The 21,406-nt window shown below is 39.2% G+C and overlaps 1 protein-coding gene across 1 annotated transcript; it reads left to right on the top strand.

Annotated features, from left to right (window-relative positions):
• Positions 1-4,686: 4,686 nt before the first annotated feature.
• FTMT (ferritin mitochondrial) lies at positions 4,687-5,382 on the top strand (the record flags this gene model as incomplete). Its single annotated transcript, XM_081131747.1, has 1 exon — positions 4,687-5,382. One exon carries the CDS (start codon positions 4,687-4,689, stop codon positions 5,380-5,382), a length of 696 nt encoding a protein of 231 aa, XP_080987873.1.
• Between the last annotated feature and the right edge of the window lie 16,024 nt (positions 5,383-21,406).

Raw genomic sequence — 21,406 nt, 5'->3', positions numbered from 1 at the left:
ATGGGTAATTTTTCCACGAGCAAGTTTGCCTAGACATATACTCCACATTTTAACAGAGCTAGGCAATTAACCAGTTGTCACAATCTTATGCAGAAGTAAAAAAGGTTGATTTTGTTAACCCTCTGCCCACACTCCTCCTATGGTTGATTCTGGGTGGAACACTACTCCATGGAGTGGACGCAGCATGTAGAAGCCAAATGATACCTTCTAGTGTCTACAAGAAAGTTTATAATGATTGGAGCATATTGGGGGTTTAGGAAAAGTAAAGGGTGCTGGAGCTAGCAAGAGAATAGCCACAAAGAAGCAAAAAAGAATGTATTTTGCAGGGCTATGTAGTTTAGTGTGGAACCAGTAAAAAGGTTTAAAGCAAGGGAATGATTTACTCATACTTACATTTGAAAAGGCTGTATGTGGCCACTCTATAGACAGTATATTGGAAGAGAGTAAGAGTCTGGTACCTTATTTTTGCTTCTGCAGGCCCAATCTCCTACCTCCCTGCCTTGTTCTCTTCTTCAGGGGCTGATCTGAATGCACTACAAGTTCCCTACCTTCTGGCTTTCTGTTAGGGAAGCTCGAGCAAGAGAACCAAGGAGAAGAAGAGAGTGAGGTCAGGGAATTTATTCCATAGGATTCTTCCCTTCTAGGTTTCCTGATGTTGGCCCTGTGCCTCAAACAGGTGTACTTGCTCCTTTCTAAGTCATTCTCTCTGAACAGCTCACTCTCGCCTGGTAAACAGTCTTCCTCTTGAAACCAGCTCCAGGAGGCTGAACTATCTCTTCTGGCTTTCCTGTCCATTCATCTGTACACAATCCTTTTAGAATTATTCTAATTTTTAATTGTGCCATCTATTTTCTATTGGATACTGCACTGATCTCAGTAAGACATTAGGTCAGGCAAGAAGTTAGGAGATATTGGTATACTGCCCAGGAACACCTTGGAGACCTTTCTCCATTGGTGTATTCCTCCCCTCCCCGCTCTTCTGTGTGCTTCTTCTGAGAAGAGACACTGTGACACTATTAGAAAGCCAGCCATCAGGCTACTGGGGCTGCTTTGCCAGGACCTGCAGACAAACAGAGAGCCTTAGGCGATACCTGGCTGATGCAGGAGTATGAAAGCCCAGCTCCTTGCCCCACTTGCTCCAGGGTTCCCCTGTGGGATCGCCTCAAGTTATCCTACACTCGGGCTGTACAAAATGAAAACGTATTCCATTTTGTTCAAAAAGCAGGGAGAAAAGTACTATTAAAGATAACAAAATGGAAAATATTCTTCCTTTCTTCTGTAGTTTCTCTTGCTTGTCACTGTCTTTATTCTTTATTTAATGTCATTCTAAATTTTAAAAAGCTTTGAAATTTTATTTTTATTTATTTATTTTTGTAAATATATCTTTATTGATTTCAGAGAGAAGGAGAGGGAGAGAGAGAGATAGAAACATCAATGATAAGAGTCATTGTCTGTGTTTGTATTTTTGGTAGAACACTATTAATTTTACTATGAATACTAGAAATCGAAATGCCCATAAGATAAAAACAACACCTACCAGATCCTTGCATTTTCAAAGTCCAGTAAAATATATGATAAAAGTTATAATGGGAAGAAGAAACATATCTGACAAATCAACATGGGCCACCTAATGTATATTGTGTTTTACGGCATTGTTTTACATTACATTTCATGTATTGCATTGGTTTTATATCTATGCTTTTTATTACCTTGGGGATAAGCATTTATATAAAGAGCATCATTTCTCCTAAAACACTAGTAGCAGCAGTTGGCATTTAATACCACTCTAAAGAATCATTTTCATAACCTGTCTTTAGGGAACTACATTTTAGGAATAGCAAAATTTGGGGAAAATAAAAACAAAAATGGGTATGCAGAAGCAAAAAACAGTGAGAGATTGCTTGGTGAATATCAATCACATTCTACAAGCAGAATTTAAGCGCTACCAGGTCCTAGGCACCCACCTTCCTTTATGGCACACTTCACGACGCTCATTTGAGACCTAGGAGCTTACTGCGAAACTGTAAGTTTGATATATCCCTGTAACACAGGAATTTCTACCTCACTATTCATACATAATAGCAACAATATGATTCATTTAAGCATTCTTTATAAGCTGTTTAAGTTCTTCCATTCAATAATAAGCATTGTTTGCGGAATAATATAAAATAATTGGGTTTGAACAATTAAATAGAAATTATCCAATAAGAACTATCAAAAAATATTTTGGTGGTTTATTCTGGGTCAGGCACTGTGGTAAGTATCCTTAACCCTTTCAACCACCTACTGGAAGTAAGTAGGATCCTAAGTTTCCAGTTGAGGAAACTGACCTAGAAAGGTAATCGGATTTACCCAAAGAAACACACAAGGTACTATAGAGCAGGTAATATACAGATAATATAAAGGAGACCTGAACAGAAGCAGTACTAATATCAAAGACCCAGCAACCATAAGAAATCAAGCAACCACAAGAAAAAAATTACCCAACAAATAAGCAAAAGATTTGAACATACAGTACACCAAAGATATATGGTTGGCAAAGAAGTATGTGAAAATATACTCAGCATCATTAGTTATTCCGGTAATGCAATTTAAAAAGGAAATAACAGAGTGGCTAAAACTTAAATTTTATTTATTTTTTGACTGAATGTTTATTTTATTCAGTTACATTAGACTCGAAGTCATTATCAAGTTCCTTTTTAAAAATTTAAATTTTAAATTAAACTTAGATAATTAACAATACCAAGTGTTTGCAAGGATGTAAAGGAACTTGAACTCACACACTGCTGATGGGAATGTAAAATGGTACAACCACTTTGGAAAACAATTTGAAGTTCTTTAAAAAGTTAAACATACACGTACCATATGATCTAGCCACTCCATACAAAATATTGATCCAAGAGCAATGGGAGCAAAACTGTAAACAACCAAAATGAACATCAGCAGGTGAAAGAATAAACAAATTTGCTGTATCCATAGAGTGGAATACTTCCCAGCCATCAAAATAATTGATACACACGACAACATGGGTGAATCTCAAAATAATTATGCTGAGTGAAAGAAACCTAGCCAAAAATACTGATTCCCTTTATATAAAATTCTAGAAAATGCAAACTAATCTGTCTAGTGAGGAAAAGGGATCAGTGGGTGCCAGAATGATATGGAGCAGAGAGAGATGCAGAAAGAAGGAAATTACAAAATACTCAGGGGCATGAGGAAGCTCTGGGAGACGATATGATATGTTCGTTATCTCGATTTTGGTGATGGTTTCACAGCTGTATTATGTCAAACTCTATCAAGTTGTATCTGTAGTTTATTTTATGTCAACTATACCACTATAAAGCCAATAAAGATGCATGTTTCCTTTTGGGTGTCTGTGATATATGTGTGTGTTTTTATCTGTAAGAATTGCCATGAACATTTTAACAATGGTTCTCTCTGAGTAGAGGAAGAATTGGGATGTTTTGAATTTTCTTCTGTGAGTTAATCCTCATTTTCTCAACAAACTGAAAATATATATTCTTTTAAAGTTAAATGCTATTTTATATTTTTTAAATTTTTGTTTTTATATGTTTGTAATCCTCACCCAAGGATGTGTTTTCATTGCTTTTTAGAAAGAGAGGAAGGGAGAGAGAAGCAGTGAAGAGTTGTTTTCCATATGCGCCCTGACCAGGGATCAAACCTGCACCTAGATATGCGCCCCGACCAGGGATCAAACTTACAACTTTTTGTTGTAGGAGAGGATGCTCCAGCCGACTGAGCCACCAGGTCAGAGCAAGTCAAATGCTATTTTAAATTCAATTTTTTAAAATTTGCCTTCTAAAAAATACATATCTGCATTAACGAAGGCCAGGAGAGGAACCTCAAGTTCAGAGGTTATTCATACATTCTTCCCTCGTTCCTACTATATCTGATTTATTTGCAATGAAGATAAATTTATATTTAAAAATAAAATGTATTTTAGAAAGCACTGTCTTACTACAGACTCTTGAAAATCTGCCCACTATACTGGTAATTATTTCCTTCAACTTAATTTTTAATTTTAAATCCTCACCCTAGGATATGTTTTTATTGAATTAGAGAGAGGGAGAATGGGAGAGGAAGGGGGGAGAGAGAGAGGGAGGGAGGGAAACATCCCTGGGTTGCCTCCCTTATGTGCCCTGACGGGGAACCCAACGTGCCTCCTTTTGGTGAACAGGACCACGCTCCAACCAGTAGCCACCAGGCCAGGGATGGTAATTGCTTCCATGCTTAACTTTGTGAAAATAATCAGAAAGTCAATTTATAAACACCCACTTCGGGAGTGGACTGTGGCCCGGCTTCCCTGCCTGGCCTCCCCGCCCGGTCCTGGGACAGAAGCAGCTGGGGGGGCAGGGCTTGGCTCAGGCCTTTCTTGCCCAAGGCCCCTTGCAAGCTTTTCTGACAGCGTGTTTAACTTAGGGGAAATAATAAATCACAAAGGCCCAAGGGCAGAAATCTTGCGGCGAGGACAGGGGCAACGCTGAGACAGAGGGAGTCGTGTCACTGTCGTCTGCGCCCAAACGCGCCAGGCGCGCCCCGGCCGCGTGGAACTCGGAGCCCCGGGAAGAAAAGGGGCGTGTGACGCACTCGCAGTCGCTAGGGCCCCGTTGTGATTCACCCCGGCCGCCCGGCGCCGCCTCGCCGCCTCCCTTCCGGAGGGAAGCCATGCTGTCCTGGCTCCTGCTCCTGGCCAAGCACAGCGGCACCTCGCTGGCGTCCGTGCGCCGCGCGCGCTGTGGCCCCTGGGCTCCCCGCTGCGCCGCTCCCCTCCGCCCGCCGGCCGCGGCCGCCTCCTCCGGGAGGCCCTCGGGGTCCGGGTGCGCCCCCCCGCGGGTGCGCCAGAACTTCCACCCGGACTCCGAGGCCGCCATCAACCGGCAGATTAACCTGGAGCTCTACGCGTCCTACGTGTACTTGTCCATGGCCTATTACTTCTCCAGGGACGACGTGGCTCTGAACAACTTCGCTCGGTATTTCCTCTGCCTGTCGCGGGAGGAGACCCAGCACGCGGAAAAGCTGATGAGGCTGCAGAACCAGCGGGGAGGCAGGATCCGCCTGCAGGACGTGAGGAAACCCGACAGGGACGACTGGGAGTGCGGGCTGAAGGCCATGGAGTGCGCTCTGCTCTTGGAAAAGAACGTGAACCAGTCGTTGCTGGAACTGCACACTCTGGCCTCGGACAGAGGTGACCCTCATTTGTGCGACTTCCTGGAAACCCACTATCTAAATGAGCAGGTCAAGTCTATCAAAGAACTAGGTGACCACGTGCACAACTTGATTAAGATGGGGGCCCCAGATTGTGGGCTGGCAGAGTACCTTTTTGACAAACATACCCTTGGAAATGAAAACAAACAGGACTAAGCCACAGGCTGACTTCCTCATCACCCCAGGGGTGCCAGGACCCAGAGTCAGCTGTCTCCTTGCTTTCTTGCCCTTAAAATGTCCTTCAACTTTTGTATACTCTTCCTCCAATAAAGTGATTTGCAGAGAAAATGGATGTAGCCCATGTTAACAAGTGCATTTTGCCCAGCAATTCTCCCAGCCAGAAAGGAAGCCCAGGATACTATGGTATAAAAAAAGACTGCAAAAAAAGCTGCTGAAAGTAGATGTAAAACTAACTTTCTCCAGTTACCAAATACATTACAAACCACGGATTCTTACTATAGTCAGTGATTTTTTCAACTCAGCAAAGTGCCTGTTATTTTCAAGATTTTATGCTAAAGCTGAAGTGGGAAAATGTGTAAGATAAATACACAAATAGTTATAACAAGATGAAGAACACAAAGTACTGTAAAAATCAGACATGCAAAATTCTACAACAACTTTTACTCTTTTCCAAAATATTTTCCAAGAAACAATAATGTCTGGAGATTATCTGTTTCTAAAAAGATTTTGTGATGAAATAAATTCAAGACAAGATACATAAGGTATCAGTGCTGACCTTGGAAAGTCACAGTGTATATTAATTAGCATTTTAAGGGCTCTGGGAAGACTTGTAATTAAAAATAAAACAAAACAAATCTTTGGTTATTTTTGTTTAGTTCAATGTTTCCAAAAGATATCCAATCTTAGCTAGTTTTTTGTCTTTTTTTAATTTTTTTTTTATGGTAATATATCTAGATCTGTCTGATTTCAGGCTATTCACTTAACCACTGGACTATATTGCCTTCCTTTTAACATACCAAAAAGAGTGACTACACTGCAGAAAATACCCTTCCATGACCTTTAAAATGGGGAGGGAAGAAAACATCATGGGGTAGAAAAGTCAAGAAGGGATCCAGAATGAAGGAGGCATCAGCTGGGCAGATGTTTTCTTGAGGGTATGGGAGAAGGAGGTGTGATAGCATGAGTGGGAGAATATTCTGTCAGGAGACCTTAGACTAGACTAAGAGCATTGAGTAATGTTTGGAAAGATGGGCTGGAGCAGAGTATAGATGTGAGAAGGAGGGCCTAGGCTTAATTTAATGAGCAAGGCAGTGATTTGAAGGGCTCTCAGTAGAAGAATGCTGTGCTAAGAGTCGAGCAAGCAGAAGTTTAGTTGTACAGAATGAAAATCTATAGACAACCTAAAAGTCTGTGTTAGTTTGTGTCCTCCGAGAAACAGATGTCATTAAGGGATAAGGGTGCAGGAAATGTACTGGAGCCCAGCAGGGTGTGGCGCAGCGGTTAAGCGTCAACCTACGATCCAGGAGATCAGGGTTCGATTTCAGGTCAGGGCACATGCCCGGGTTGCGGGCTGCAGCAGATCAATGACTCTCTCATCATTGATGTTTCTATCTCTTTCTCTCCCTCTCCCTTCCTTTCTCTGAAATCAATAAAGATATATTAGAAAGAAAGAAAGAAAGAAAGAAAGAAAGAAAGAAAGAAAGAAAGAAAGAAAGAAAGAAAGAAAGAAAGAAAGAAAGAAAGAAAGAAAGGTATTAGAAAAACAGAAAGGTCCATGAGAGAAAATGGGAAAAGAGCTGGAAGAAGCAGGGAGAGTCTTCAGACTCCATGCAGTCTGATTATGAGAAAAGAAAGGAAAAGTTGTGCATTGGTCTAAGGAAAGTTCTGCAAGTCTATCTGGGAGACCTCCAGCCAAAGTTGCTCATCAGAGGAATCCCAAGTCTCCATGAAATGGGCCTGCTTAAGCACATTTCCAGCGCACAGCTATTCACTGGGAATGACCCATAAGAAGTGCAACTTTGCAACAAACTGAGAGACAAATTGATTTCAGAGCACAGCAGCTGGGGTCCTTGGCAAATGGTGCTCCCTGTAGTCCCACATCTGAGAGGCATACTCGCATGACTGCAAGAACTCAACAACATGGTTTAAATTAAAATGTTATACATGGAATACTCTGCAGTTATTAAATATGATTTTGTCAAACACATAATGTGGGCAGAAATTCACAGTTCAGTGATGAGAAAGTGTGGTTCTCTTGTGACTGCTTCTAGATTCTCAGTGAAATAAGAGGATTACATAGTGACAGTAAGAGGGGGAGGAAATTAGGAGATTTGAGATGAAAATATGTAAAATCTAGGATAATGGCTATTGAATGTTTTTGACAGCAACATAGAATACAAAATATCAGGATGTAAATACAAGAACACACACACACACAGAATTTCAGGAGACAGTACCCTTACTTCACTTACTTTCACTTCAATTCTATTAACAAAAGGTGGATAGTGACTCACTAAATTTTCTGAAGAAATGTAATAGGATTCCTGTGCAACAAAGGAAGCCAACTTGAGGAATGTAAAGTGAGATCGATCAGCATAATTAAAAGCAAATCATTCCTGTGGCATTTTGTAGAGATTTTACTGATGATGCACTCTAAATTAGTCGCCACATTTCCCACCACTATCTATCCTCTTGCTTGATTTGTTTTTCTCTATAGCACTTATCATTATCTGATGCCTTTTTTAAAAAATATGTTTTTATTGATTTTAGAGAGAGAGGGAGAAGGGGAGAGGGAGAAACATCTATGGGAGAGAGAGACATCCATTGGCTGCCTCCGGCACGCCCCCTGCCTGGGGATCAAACTGAAACCCGGGCGTGTGCCCTGACTGGGAATTAAACCCTCGACCTTTTGGTGCATGGGATGACACTCAGCCAACTGAGCCACACTGGCCAGGGCTGACACCTTGTATTAAATTTGCTTATACTTCTTTCTTTCCCTAGAATGTAAGCTCTATGGGACGAGGGCCTTGTTTTGTTCATTGCTGTCTCCACAGCTCTAGAGCAGTACTTATCTTTCAGTAAGTTCTCAATGAATGTAAGGGAACGAGTGAGTGAGTGAAGATATCTGGAAGCCAGTGGGATGTGCTGGTCAGCATCCATCAAAAGCTAGTATCAGATAAGTGAATCTGGTAGTTACCCATATAGAGATGCTAAGTAAAACCGTGGAGAGGCTGCACTAACGTAGAGCAGGGGGGAGAGGGGAGGGAAGGGGAGGGGGAAGGGAAGGGAGGGGAGGGGAGGGATGAGAAAGGGTTCAAATATAAAACCTTGGAAAACTGAAGGAGCTCTGTATTTAGGGTGGGTTAGATAAAGACCCCTTGACAGGATACAGAAAAGGAATATAAAAATAGCAAGACCAGGAAAACAACACTGGTCTTAGAAGCCATGAGAGGAGAGAGTTTCTACCAAATGCTGAAGGACTTAATGTGATTATAGTTGAAAGGCCACAGAGTTGGCATGGGGAAGTCACTGGTTATTTCAGAGTAGTGGCTTTAGGAGTGGGGATAGAAGGCCAGATTCATAGGGTTAAGGCAAATGAGGTGCAGAATATAGAATTCTCTTTTGAAAAGACTGTCTTTTTAAAACAATTGAAGGTGAAAAAGAATAGAGGATGGCTGGCTGTGAGTGCGTTGATAGGACAAGAAAAGAAGATAGGATAATGTAAGAAGTGATAGAAATGCTATCGTCATAACTAGCTAGGTAATATTAATATAGGGAGAAAGCAAAAGGAAGGCCAGACATTATAAGCTCAGCCATCTGGACAGCTTCCCCAGGAAGCTGCAATTTACACTCCCCAGGGACCCAGGTCCATTCCCTATGGATCAGGTCAGCAGGGAAGGGATCACACAGAGGGAGGGGTGGGCACATGTGCAGTGAGGTCAGAGTGAAGTAGGGAAGGTGCCTCCCTGTCAGTCTAGCCTGGGGAACCATGGATGGGCTACAGGGTGGAGCCGCTGCAAGCGGGCAAAATCCTGAAGGATTCATTGGTTAAGCTCCTAGTAAAAATCCCCAGACAAAAAACTTTCTTTTTCCTCTTACTTCACTCCTGCTTCCTTGTACTCACTTGCTCTGTGACCCCCACTAGCCTGCCATGTGGCCCTAGAGGCTACATGGACCAGGGCCATGCAGACCCCACACGCAATGGAGTGCAGCTGGGAATGCAGGCGAAGCTAGACAGAAGCTGGACTGCACTGTGCTTTAACGTGGAGCAAAGACTCTGGGCAGGGGCTTTCATTCTAGCCCTGTTGAAGACGAGATGGGACTTCTCCCATGGTGAGATGGAGGGAGATGGGACCTTGGAGGGGAACCCCCTTAACGTTACATCAACAATAAAGCTTTCCAGGAGGCCTCATCCTCCCATGGGGGCCTCAGGAAATTCTTGTTCCTGCAGCATCCCAAGAACTCCACTTCCACCAGTAACAGGTGGGCACACAGAGGACACCCTATGGATAACAGAAAGACACCCCGGGGAGAATGAAGCATGAGGTAGCACAGGTAGGACCTAGAAGGATGTAGTCTTCCAACCAGCATGTGTAAAAGAGGAAGAGTGAAGAGGACTTTCCTTTGAGGAGACGACCGCTGAGAGTGCCTCCACTGGCAGAGCTCGCACTCGAGAATAAAGTAGCAAATGAGATCATCTACTAAGATACGGCTACCTCCATGTAGAAATATTTTAATTAATTTCATTTATCAGATATTTATACAAAAATGGTAACTATAAGTTATTGTACAGGTGGGATATAATCTTCAGTCTGTCTAATGTTTAAAACAAAGATGAGCTTTCACAAATTAAAAAGCATGTACCTGGCATTGAAACCTTGGCTCTAAACAAAAACCTGGTATAGAAAAAGGAACAACTCCAACCCCCTAAATATTCTGAAAGATTGTGTACTCTTGAACACAAGCACCCAGGAATGCCAACATCCAAGGCCTTTAGACTTGCAGAAAAATATAGCATATTCCTATCCCTACTAGCAGTTCTTGAAAATCATCATCCTTCACATTCAATTTTTTCTCATGTTTTGAACAGTTCATTTAAAAAGGGGTGGGGGAGATAGGGAGAGGGGGGGAGAAACATAATTTCTTATGGAGGGCAAGAAAGTTCACTTGACTTTTTAAAAAATTGAAATTTACCTTGAAGCCTTCCACTGTTTACAACACTGTAACAAAGAAAGGTGAGCCGTAGGCATGTGGAAAAAAGGGAGCAATGCAGGCTGCTTCAGGGGGCACTCTTCATCCACTCCCTCTAAGAGAGGCATTCGGGAAGCAGACAACTAGAAAACATGCACAACTGCTAACCAGAACTGAAAAGGGTAGCACCTATCTTACAACAGACTAGTAAACATAAACTGTCAAGCAGCACTCAGTTTATGAAATCAGAAAGGTACCCAGGCTTTGGCATATATTGTTAGCTTTCCTAAGCTTCATATTCTATTGTGAATGATTAAGACACTTAATAGGTATATTTGTTTTGAATAAATAAATGAACAAACGCTGTGTATGTGCATATGTGCACACACGCTCACACACGTGCGCACAGATGGAACTCTAATGCCCAGCAAGAAGAATGCCCTGGCAGTCCCTGAGAACAGCCCAGAGGCATGCACGCAGAGTTGGGCTCCTTCCAAGCAGCCTGGCCAATTTCCCAGTACAGATGGTGGCCAAGCAGTCTCCTGAGAGAAATACATAATGCTTTTAGACATACCTTAGTCTCTCGCAAACCCCTTGAGCACCATATTTTCACAGGCTGAATTATCAAAAAGAATTTCCAGTATCATAAAAGGCTGTTAACCTAATAAAATGTTACTGCATGACCTATACACAGATCCTAGACAGTGTAGCCCGGTCATTAAGAGCCTGCACTTGAGACTTCAGAATACCTGGGTGAGAATAGTGATTCTACCACATACCAACTGCATGATTTGGGAAAAATTTAAATTCTCAGAGACTGATTTTCCTTTGCTCTAATAACAGCCTGTGTGAAAGTTTATTGGGGGATTCCATGAGATAAAGCACATAAAATTCAGCACATTGTCTAGTACATAGCAAATGCTCAGTATTAGCTACTTAAACTTGTGTTTAAAATGGGAGGAAATTACATGTGTTTGTGAATATGCTTTTGCCTGTATATGCAAAAGACTATCTCTGGGAGGAGGATGTCAATTGCTCTCAAAGAAAAGAACCCCATACTTGGGAAAGGGGCACTAATAAGATTTCTTCTCATTATACAGTGTTTTCTATCTCCTGAAAATGTTAACCACTTGAAATCATCACCTTTTGAAAATTCATAAAATTTAAATATAGCAAATATATAGGAGCTGATATAAATTTTACTCATGTCTAAGCAGTGCACATATGCTGCATTTTTCTATAATGTGTTCCCACATTAAATTAAGAAGTGATCCAAGTCCAAAGTTAGAGGAGGGCTCATATTTCTCTTCTTTTTATCTAGCCTAAGGCATTTCCCATAATTGTTTTGCTCTCTCCTTAAGCATTGCTTGATTATACAGACAGTCCTCAGTTCACAGTTTCAATTTGCATGAATTTTCAGTTACTAGAGTTTAGTTAAATAATAACAGTCCCTCAACAACACGGTTCAAGTCTCAGTTACTATGGCATAATTACTGTGAGTAAATTACATAAAGAACTTATTTTGCTGCCAGCTTTTAAATCCACAAAGCATTATATAAATAGCAGATGCACAATATGACCAGTCATGTCACTTCTTTAGAAGTCTGCCGATGACTGGTCATTGTGCATCTCTTATTCAGTTTTCCTTCGAACAGTAAAGCCTATAGGGGGGTGTTGCTTCCTTGTCTCTCAGTGACAAGGAGGCAACATTTTAGTGTTGAATAAAACAAAGATAGAATTGGTCAAAAGATGAAAGTGTAACAAAGTAGGGAAAAGCAATACTGCTGGAAGCGAAATTGGATATTGTTAGAATGTATTGACCTAAGGGAGCAGCTATAAGGAAAAAGATAAAGATATTCCAGAGAAGTGACACCAGCAAAGAATTCACATCAATGGAACTCTTGGAGATATTTCACAATATTGAAAGTGCAAAAGAGAATATATTGGAAGTGAATCCAAATTCTGAAATGAGTAAGACAATTCACCCAGACCAAAAAAAAAAAAAAAAAAAAAAAAGATGCTGACTCCATATACTAAGTTATAAGAAGAAAAAGGCAAGCACTGTTCCAACAACACTTGAATTTTTTTCAAAGAAATAAAAATACTTTAATTCTCAATTTTCTAGTGTTTTAAATTAGTGTACTAAATAAATATTAGTTTTACTATTTTTCATTTTACTTTACATTTATAACCAACAGCAAGAGAGTGTTCAATATTTGACCAAAAAAAAAAAAGAAAGAAAGAAAATCTTAAAGGCCACACAAAACTTGTAATTTTCCCCAGTGATTATTAAGATTACTTTGAGTGGTTTCAGCCCTGCACTACCATGCAAAACAGGAAGTATCTGTGTGTTCACTACAGCAGAAAAATGATTTGTCCGGTAAGAATATCATTCTAAAGATTTTTTTTCTGATCTTTGTCAGGCACTTCCTCTATTTAAATAAACACATTTGAATTACTATAGGTAGTAATACAGGAAATAATTGATTGTGAATGCAAGGGAACTAGAATTAGGGACAGTGTTCCTGTTTAAAGTTTAGTAAGTAATATTAGCATTGTACTATACAATTGATAAAGTACTTTACATACATTAACATTTCTGACAACAATCCTATAATGCAGGTGTTATTTTCATCTCACGGATGAAGAAACAGAGCCTCATTAGTGACTCTAGGAATCAGTAACCACTGATTCCAAGCCAGACTTGGATTCTGAGATTTCAATGTCAGGCTCTGGGGGTTTCCACTACATCATTTTGCCTTCGTAGGAAAGGATTCAAGACCAAATCCATGCAGAGTTCCTCATCTGAGGAATTATCTACAACAGACTTCTTTTCCACTTCATGCTTAATTTTAAAGAATAAATGATATATTAATTCAATTAAAGCCACTAATGTAATGTAATGTAATGACATCACACTCTTAATTATTAGATGCATTATTAGTCACATTAATTGGCACTAAAACTGTCACAAATATCTGTAGTACCTGAGTTCAATTTCTTGATCTTTAATATTGCACTGTTATTTGTGAGCTATATATACACTACTGGATTCATATGGTCATATAAAAAAATGATTTTCCACTAATTGAGAAGCACCCACACAAAATAATTGAAGGTCCTTTATTTTCTTCTTTATTGACATGAGTTCAGGAGAGCCTGCTCATGAATGAATCAGAAATATGTTTGATAAACTTGTTTCAAGCTTCTTTTTAATGCATAAACACAAAATATATTTGAGGAATAGCTTAATAGTGTTAGAACAGGCCATATTATTTCTGGCTACTCTGCATTTTGGAAGTAACAAGAGCAAGAAAGAAAGAAATGAGAACTATATATAACTGGGTAAATTAGGTGTAAAAAACCTGGAGGAATTTTAATCACACCAAACTTCTGGTTGGTAGCATGCTACTTCCGCCTGTAACTAATCTCACATGGACTGCATCCAAGGGAGTGGGCAGTTAGGAAGACGTAAGGTGCAATGCAAGCCCACCTAGAGGAAGATACTCCTGGGTGGCAAACTGGTGAAACATAATGACTTCCTGAGGAAGACAGGGAGGTCACTGTGTAACACTGGGAAACTGGTCAAGGACAGATAAGAAATGATGTCTAAAATAAATGAGAACTTGAGAGGAGAGTTAGTGGGAATACAAAGAAGAATTAGGATTGTCGGGAGAGAAAGGATATAGTCAGAAACCTAATAATTGTGTTAACATGTTCCTTTCCCTCAACCCCCATGTCCAAACTGTCACCAAGGTCTGTTGATTTTTACCTCCTAAATATTTCGTGATTGTGTCCGCTCTCTGCATCTCCACCCTAGTACATGCCGCTCTCTCTCCCAGACCTCTGTACCTGCATTGTCTTCCCATATCCACTCTGCCCCATTCTGTTCTCCAACAGTGAGTTTTAAAAAACAGATGTCTGATCATGTTACTCATGATCAGACTCTTCTATGTTGTTGCATTGCAGTTGGAATAAACACAAAATTATTTAACTTGGCATAAAAGTTTCCTAGATGGTCTGCTGCACCACCATTACAACGTGGTGTCCCACCTCTCCACGGGCCGCACTGGCATTATTTTAGGCTCTAGATTCACCATGCACCCTCCTGCTGCTTTGCTCCATTTCCTTGGAAAGTGCTTACCCCTTCTTCGTCTACTTAACTCAGTGTTTAATTCTGCAACTGCTACTTACACTAGGAAGAGCTTCTGTTTGTCCCTCCATAACCACTCTACTCTTCTCCACCTTTCTCCATTCTTCAAGATGCTAACCTGAAGAAACTTATTAATGGGCTTATCTACCCTGTGGTTTCATCAAGGTATTTACTCTCCCACCTCCCACCTTTCAATGTCACTGCAAGTTAGCAGCATCCTTCATGGACTGGATGCCTCCTATGAGGAAAGCAGCTCCCTCCACTCATCCCCTCTCTCTCCAGGCTCTAATAAGCCCATTGAGCTCATGCTGCCATTAGGCCTTGGATAGAAATATCCAAACCTTGCCCTAATCTCCCACCACATCTTTGTGAAAAAGCTGATTATTCTACTTGACTGTGCCTTATGTTTCTTCTCAGAACCCTGTGATCTTGTGTCCCTGATTCTTCAAGATGATCTCCTGATATTCATGCCCTTCTCCCAATCCATACAGTTTACAGTCTTGACTGCAACATACTGGACTAACTACATCTCCCTAAGTGTGCCTTTATTACATTCAGAACATCTACCTTAATATTCACCTGCCCCAATACCCCATCAAATTCAGAAATTTCCTTTGCCATGACCTTTGCCATCTTCAACCTAAAACCTTTGGGTTTGTGTTTGGGTAGTCATTTGAGCCCCCATAGCACTCTATCTATATCATAGCCTTTACCACTCTGTGGTTTCCTCTTTACTCATTCATTAAGGCTCTACAAGGCTCTGAATCACTGTGTGTTTATTTTCTAGTCTCCAGGGCCTAATAAGCTGCATGGCATGTGATAGCTATTCAATAAATGAATCAAACTACAAAGCTGTGTGTATAGCCTAGCTAAAGCAGTTCAGAGCCTTACTGTAATACACTAAGGCACAGCACATTACCAGCATGCTTATCTATTTACCCAAAACAATTTTTTCTCCAAATACAACATCTTAGTGAGAATACAGTTATTATAGCCGTAATACTGCAGTAAGTGTACAGGATGATGTAACCTCCTTCATCAGCCACTTAATCCTTCTTAAAATAAAATTCTTTATGCTTACTTCTCAGTCTTACTTTACTGAGAATTATATCCCATGTCTTCAAAGAAAATCAAGTACATTGAAAAGTAAGGATGACCCAGAAAACTTGGTCAAAGGTTTTGGAGGGCTTTTCCAGGTAAAACATGATGAATTTTTTATAGTATTGCTACTCCCATAGCACTTGTATTGATGCCCATTAACCACTTGCTTAAATGCTTTTATCGAAGTTATTTTTCTCTTTTCCTGTGTGGCTCCCTTTTTCTCTCTCCTCCTCCATTTCAAACACATTGTCCTTCGCCCAGTTTTTTAAAGTATGTCGTGGTGTGACAACTATATTTCCTTACCCCTCTCAGGACTGAAGTGTTATCCCTTCAGCTCTTGGGAATGTGGACAGTTGATGGCCCATAGCTGAACCCTCCCTTCTAAGGACTACCCTCAGCTGGAGAGAGCTACAGCCACAACACACACCCCCTCCTGGAAACAGCCCACATCCAAGGACTAGTCAATGAAGAACACTGGGTGGAGAGGGTGCAAAACAGAGAGGGGAGGGCACAGAGGCCCTCTTCCTCCAGTTTGGAATGGCCATGCAGGAACATTCCAGCTCCAGGGATCCCCATGGATCAGCTGAGCCATTGCTGTGATGGCATTACAGCCCCACCCCTCCTGCAGCTCAATCTACTCTCCTTTGTTTCCCTTTAAGGGTAGATCTCAGGAGCACTCCCCCATAAACTCCCTATATGCCCATCTTTATTTTCAGGGTCTGCTTTCCAGGGAACTTGACTATGAGAGCCCTCAAGAAGGATCCCATGTTGGTAAACTAGTATGAATTCTCCCATGACTGTTTAATCATAAGCAAACATATATAGGCATATACATGTGAATATGTATCATAAATATATATGATTTTTCTGTTTTTAAAATGGATTCTTATTATAAATTCTTTATTTTTTTTCCATTCTACAATACATAGTATAAATTCCTCTGTGTAATATGTATAACTTCATAGTTTTAGTTTATCTTTTAGCTGCTGAGTAATATTACAAAATGTAGACACATCATAATGTATTTAATCATTCATCTTTTAAAGGTCATTCATCTTGTTTACAGTATTGTTTTGTTTTTATTTGGGCTTCCATGAACAATGCTGGAGTAAATATTATATATGCCCTATTTTTATTTCTATTTCTGTATTATAGGTTTCCAAAGGTGAGACTAGGTTCAAAATGTATATTGTCATATTTATTTCCAAAATTCTATAAACTTCACATTTGGACCATTAATGCAGAGAATAACTTATGAATGAAGTGATTCTATATATCTCACTTTGACACATTTCTTTCTTGTCCTCTCACATCTTTTATAAACTTTCTTTTTCAGGATGAAAATATTAAAAAAGTTTTCAAAAATACTCTTTAACAACTCATGGCCTAGAAGAGATAGAGAGAACATAAAAATGAAAAATATCACCCGGCCGGGCGTGGCTCAGTGGTTAAGCGTCGACCTAAGATCCAGGCGATCAGGGTTCGATTCCTGGTCAGGGCACATGCCCGGGTTGCGGGCTGCTGCTGATCAATGACTCTCTCATCATTGATGTTTCTATCTCTCTCTCTCCCTCTCCTTTCCTCTCTCTGAAATCAATAAAGATATATTAAAAAAAAAAATGAAAAATATCTTTTAAAAGCAAAGTGCTACTTTCAATTGTAGAACAAGTTTAACTTTTTTTTTAAACTCTTTTCTTAACTCCATAGTTAAGAAGTTATTATTAGCCTCCTTGATTTTTTTCTAAAACAATATTTTAAATTTAGACTCTTAAAAACAATAGAATGCCTCTTTCCCCTCAAGATTTGGTATAAGAAAGTCTCAATATTTGTTCAGAAGTCAGAAATTGATATGGAAAGAAGGTGGGAGATTTCTTAGCATCCTTGGAGTCAGTGTTGGTTTTTGAAAGCAGAAAACAATGGTGTTCAATTCAGAAAACAACATATGACTTACCATTTTCAAATCTTAAATGCAGTCAAGTGCAAGATTAAGTAGATGTTACCAACCCTGATTTTAAAAGCAAACATGATAATTTTAAAAACATAATAAATCTTAAGTTCTTAAATGGATCTCTGATGACATAAAATAAAATGTACATCACACACGGTTCAGCTACTATGTCATTTGAAAATTTGTTGTGGTTTGCATGGAAAACAGTTTTCCTCTCTGTTTTAGCTAAATTAGAAGTTAATGAACTGAGTGTTCCAGTGTAGCATTAACATAAATAAATACAAATCTACGACAAAGAGAGTTAATCAAATTGAGTTGAACAATACATTTTCCCAAGTACATTTTGCACAAAATCACAGGCCGAGGAGTAATTGTTTTTATGCATGGGCACTTGGCATTTTCAACATAAAGACATTTTTGCAAAGTAAAGTCAATTCTTATTTTTTGTAAGCACAGCCTATTTGTTGCTAATGTTAGGACACCATCTTGTGGATGAGGCATCTAATTTAAAATTTTTTTTGAAATCACATAGCAAAAGATAAAAATGTTCTAAGTATCACAGAAATTAATCAATATCATCACCTTTATTTTATTAGCATATCTACTTCAGGGTAAGTAAGGTTAGGAAAAGAACTGAATAATTTCCATCAAAAGAGCCTTTTTCTCATTGTGCATCAGCAACAAACCAAATGTTATATTCTGAAATAGTTATATGTTAGAAAAGCCCTTTTAATAATTTTTTTACAAAGAATTCATGAAATCTATATTAGTACAGGTAACCTGTTACTTATCACTATAATACAGTGCTGAATACTTTTTAGATGTAAGTTTATTGCTCATGCATATGATCAATATTCATAAGAATATTTTAGGTATATGAGAATCTCAAGTATCATATAGGTTTTCTCTTCAAAAAGTATTAATAACTCCATTAGCCTAACTACATATCTGAAATAAAAAAGGTTTTAATACTTATGAGATTATTATACAATTGGGCTTTATAAAACACAGGTAGATTATCAGAGAGACTGTACAAGTCTCTATAGGCCTGGGCTCTAATCCTGCCTCTGGGACCAGCCAGCCACCCATCTTGGACAAATTAATTCACTTTTTATGTCTTCGTTACCGCAGCTGTTAAAAGAAATAATTGCAGGTTATCCAGAGAATTCTTGCAAAGATATAAAGTAGTATGGGTGAAATTTCTGCTTCTACTGTGATACAGGAAATGAAAAGAGAAATAGATCTGATTTTATGCCAGATCCTTGTTCTAATCCCTGACCTCTGAAACAACTGTGATTTTTCTTTTCTTTTTTTGGAATTTTTAAAATTCCAAGGATCATCCTTATATCCTTCCAACACACTTTCCTCTTTTGCTCTTAGTAAACTATTTTAAGCTGGGTTCTGTTGCTTGCAGTAAAGCATCGTGGCTAACACACCAGCCAAGTAATTCTGGGAAAGTTATTACATCCACTTTATGAAGGAGGGATTAAAAATATGAGTTTTGATCAAACTAGTGTGGGTCTGAATTCTGGCATCTTCGCTTACCAATTGCGCTACTCTGGGTGAGTCAAGGAGCTTTCTCTATCTTGGTTTTCTCATTTTCCTCGCTGAGTTCTGAAGAGTGCGTGTGAGGCATTTATCACAACGACTGGGCAGTGTCAAATGGGGTATGGCAGAAAATGATAGTTTATCATAATTATTATAAATGGATGCAATTTAATTTGTCCGCCCAAACTTGAAAATAGACCAGAATGTGAAATATTCATCATTCATGATATTTGTAAAAGAAATAACGCCATTCTGCACTGATGCCCACAAAACATCCCATCAGAAGAAGACTTAAATGGTACTTTCATGAAGTCTGAGTGGATGTCCTCTACATGACTGAAGCTTAAAAACAAGCTGTAATTTCCCAACTGCACCACAGTACACAGGAAACAATACATTCGACTCCTCAAAAGACTTAAATATTCACAGACCGTTAGTCTATGATGAAAATAATTTATGAGAATCTTTGACTTGCAAAGGTGACTTACCTTCCCCATCATGGATTTGAGGCTGTTGGAGTTAATGTGGTAAGTCAAGGTTCAGCAGGCTGTTTAAACAGCTTCATCAAGGGTGTCTTGGTGAAGGGCCTAGAGAAATATAGAAGATAGCTCTTAGTCTGTCTCTAATCCTCTAAAAAGAAGGAAAAAAAAGTCAATTGTCTGTTTTAGAAATGTGATCATTTACTGTTTTCGACCATACATAAGACTATAGGTTTATTGAACTCAAAATTGAGTTAACTAAAACAAAATCATTTCACAAGGGACAAAAAAAGTCAACCTGCCCCTCCCCCACACCCTTTTTTCTAATTCAAATCCTAAATTCCCTTTAGGGACCAGCTCAGTTCTTAGCATTTCCTTGAAGTATTGCTTATCCATCATAACAGTAGATGACTGTGCTGATACTTGCCAAAGGCAAACCAAGGCAGCCCAAGCAGGCTAAAAGCCTAGATTACAGCAGGTCCAAAGTTTTGAAATATGAATTTAGCCTTCATCTCAGAGGGAGGAAATCTAGTGTGGTGGGGTTTTTTTATGCTCATATAAATATAAACTTCTTTTTTCATATCCAAACTAGAGGATTTATTACATGCCTAATATTCAAACTCATTTGGATTGTCTTCCTTTCACATTTTTCTCACCAATTATAACTGGATCACATTAGTCACACTCAAAATAGTTGAAGGTAACATTCAGAGATATAGTCCAAATTTTGTTGGACTCATCCAATAACCTGAATGAGCAATCTCTCGGGAGGCAATTAAGGGGCTTAAACATTAGATAAAATACTCTTTTCCAGTAGACTGCAGTCTTTCATTTATCATTCATTTTCAGAATTTCAGTTTCCATGAATGCTGATTTTAGGTGATTGCCAACTGATTGCTCAGGGTTGATAGCAGAGCCTGCAGTTGCCCTCCACACCTTATATAACACCTGCTTAGATGAATAGTGGTTAAATGTGGTGTTCATTTTGAAATTTTTAGTTGTAGAGGTTGAATATGTCATTAGAAAGGGTTGTGTATGAAGTCACACGTGGAAATCCAAGGTCACTTGTAGCTTGGCTGCTTGGATATCCAGCCCTTAATCTAATTCTTCTAAAAATGTTACCTCCTGCTATGCCTTGTAAATTGACCCAGACCAAAGACTTTGACATTCTCAAAATAAGTAGGTGAAGTGGTAGCTGTTTCAAGATCATCTCTGTGTGCCACATACCCTCTGGTACTGATAAAATCCTCTTGAAGCAGTTATTTGAAAAATCCATGATATATCCTGTTGCATGTCATCCTTACCCTTAAACATCATTAGCCTAGTGTGTTAGTACAATGTCAAGCTATAATAGGCACTTAATGTGGAGTTCAAAATGATTTTCTGTGAATCTATTCTATTGCTTTCATGGCAATCTCAGGTTTCGTTCTTCCTGTGATAAAACACCTTCATACTATACCTCTTGGCAAAAGAGTCATGCTTCAGTAAGTCATATTTTAAGGTACTTCCTAATATATATCTTTAAATAATTTCAAATATTAGCATTTTTTTGCTGCTTGGTTATGTTAATATTTTTAAAGTATACTTTTATATACTCACACTATGCACTTAATAACTTTTTTATTGAAATCAATAGTGCATTCTATCATGAGCTGATTCATTGGCAGCAAAGATATGAGAGAAATATTCTGCATATTACAGTACTGCTTTCAATTGAATCCAGATTGATCCAGTGTATTTATATTAAGAATTCTACATTGAAAGTAATGGAGCTGAGCCTGGGTTATGGATGCTCCATTG

Source organism: Miniopterus schreibersii, assembly GCF_964146895.1.
Source record: "Miniopterus schreibersii genome assembly, chromosome: 3".
NCBI lineage: Eukaryota > Metazoa > Chordata > Mammalia > Chiroptera > Miniopteridae > Miniopterus > Miniopterus schreibersii.
Note: the sequence above shows the minus strand (reverse complement) of the source record. Positions and strands in the feature narration are given on the sequence as shown.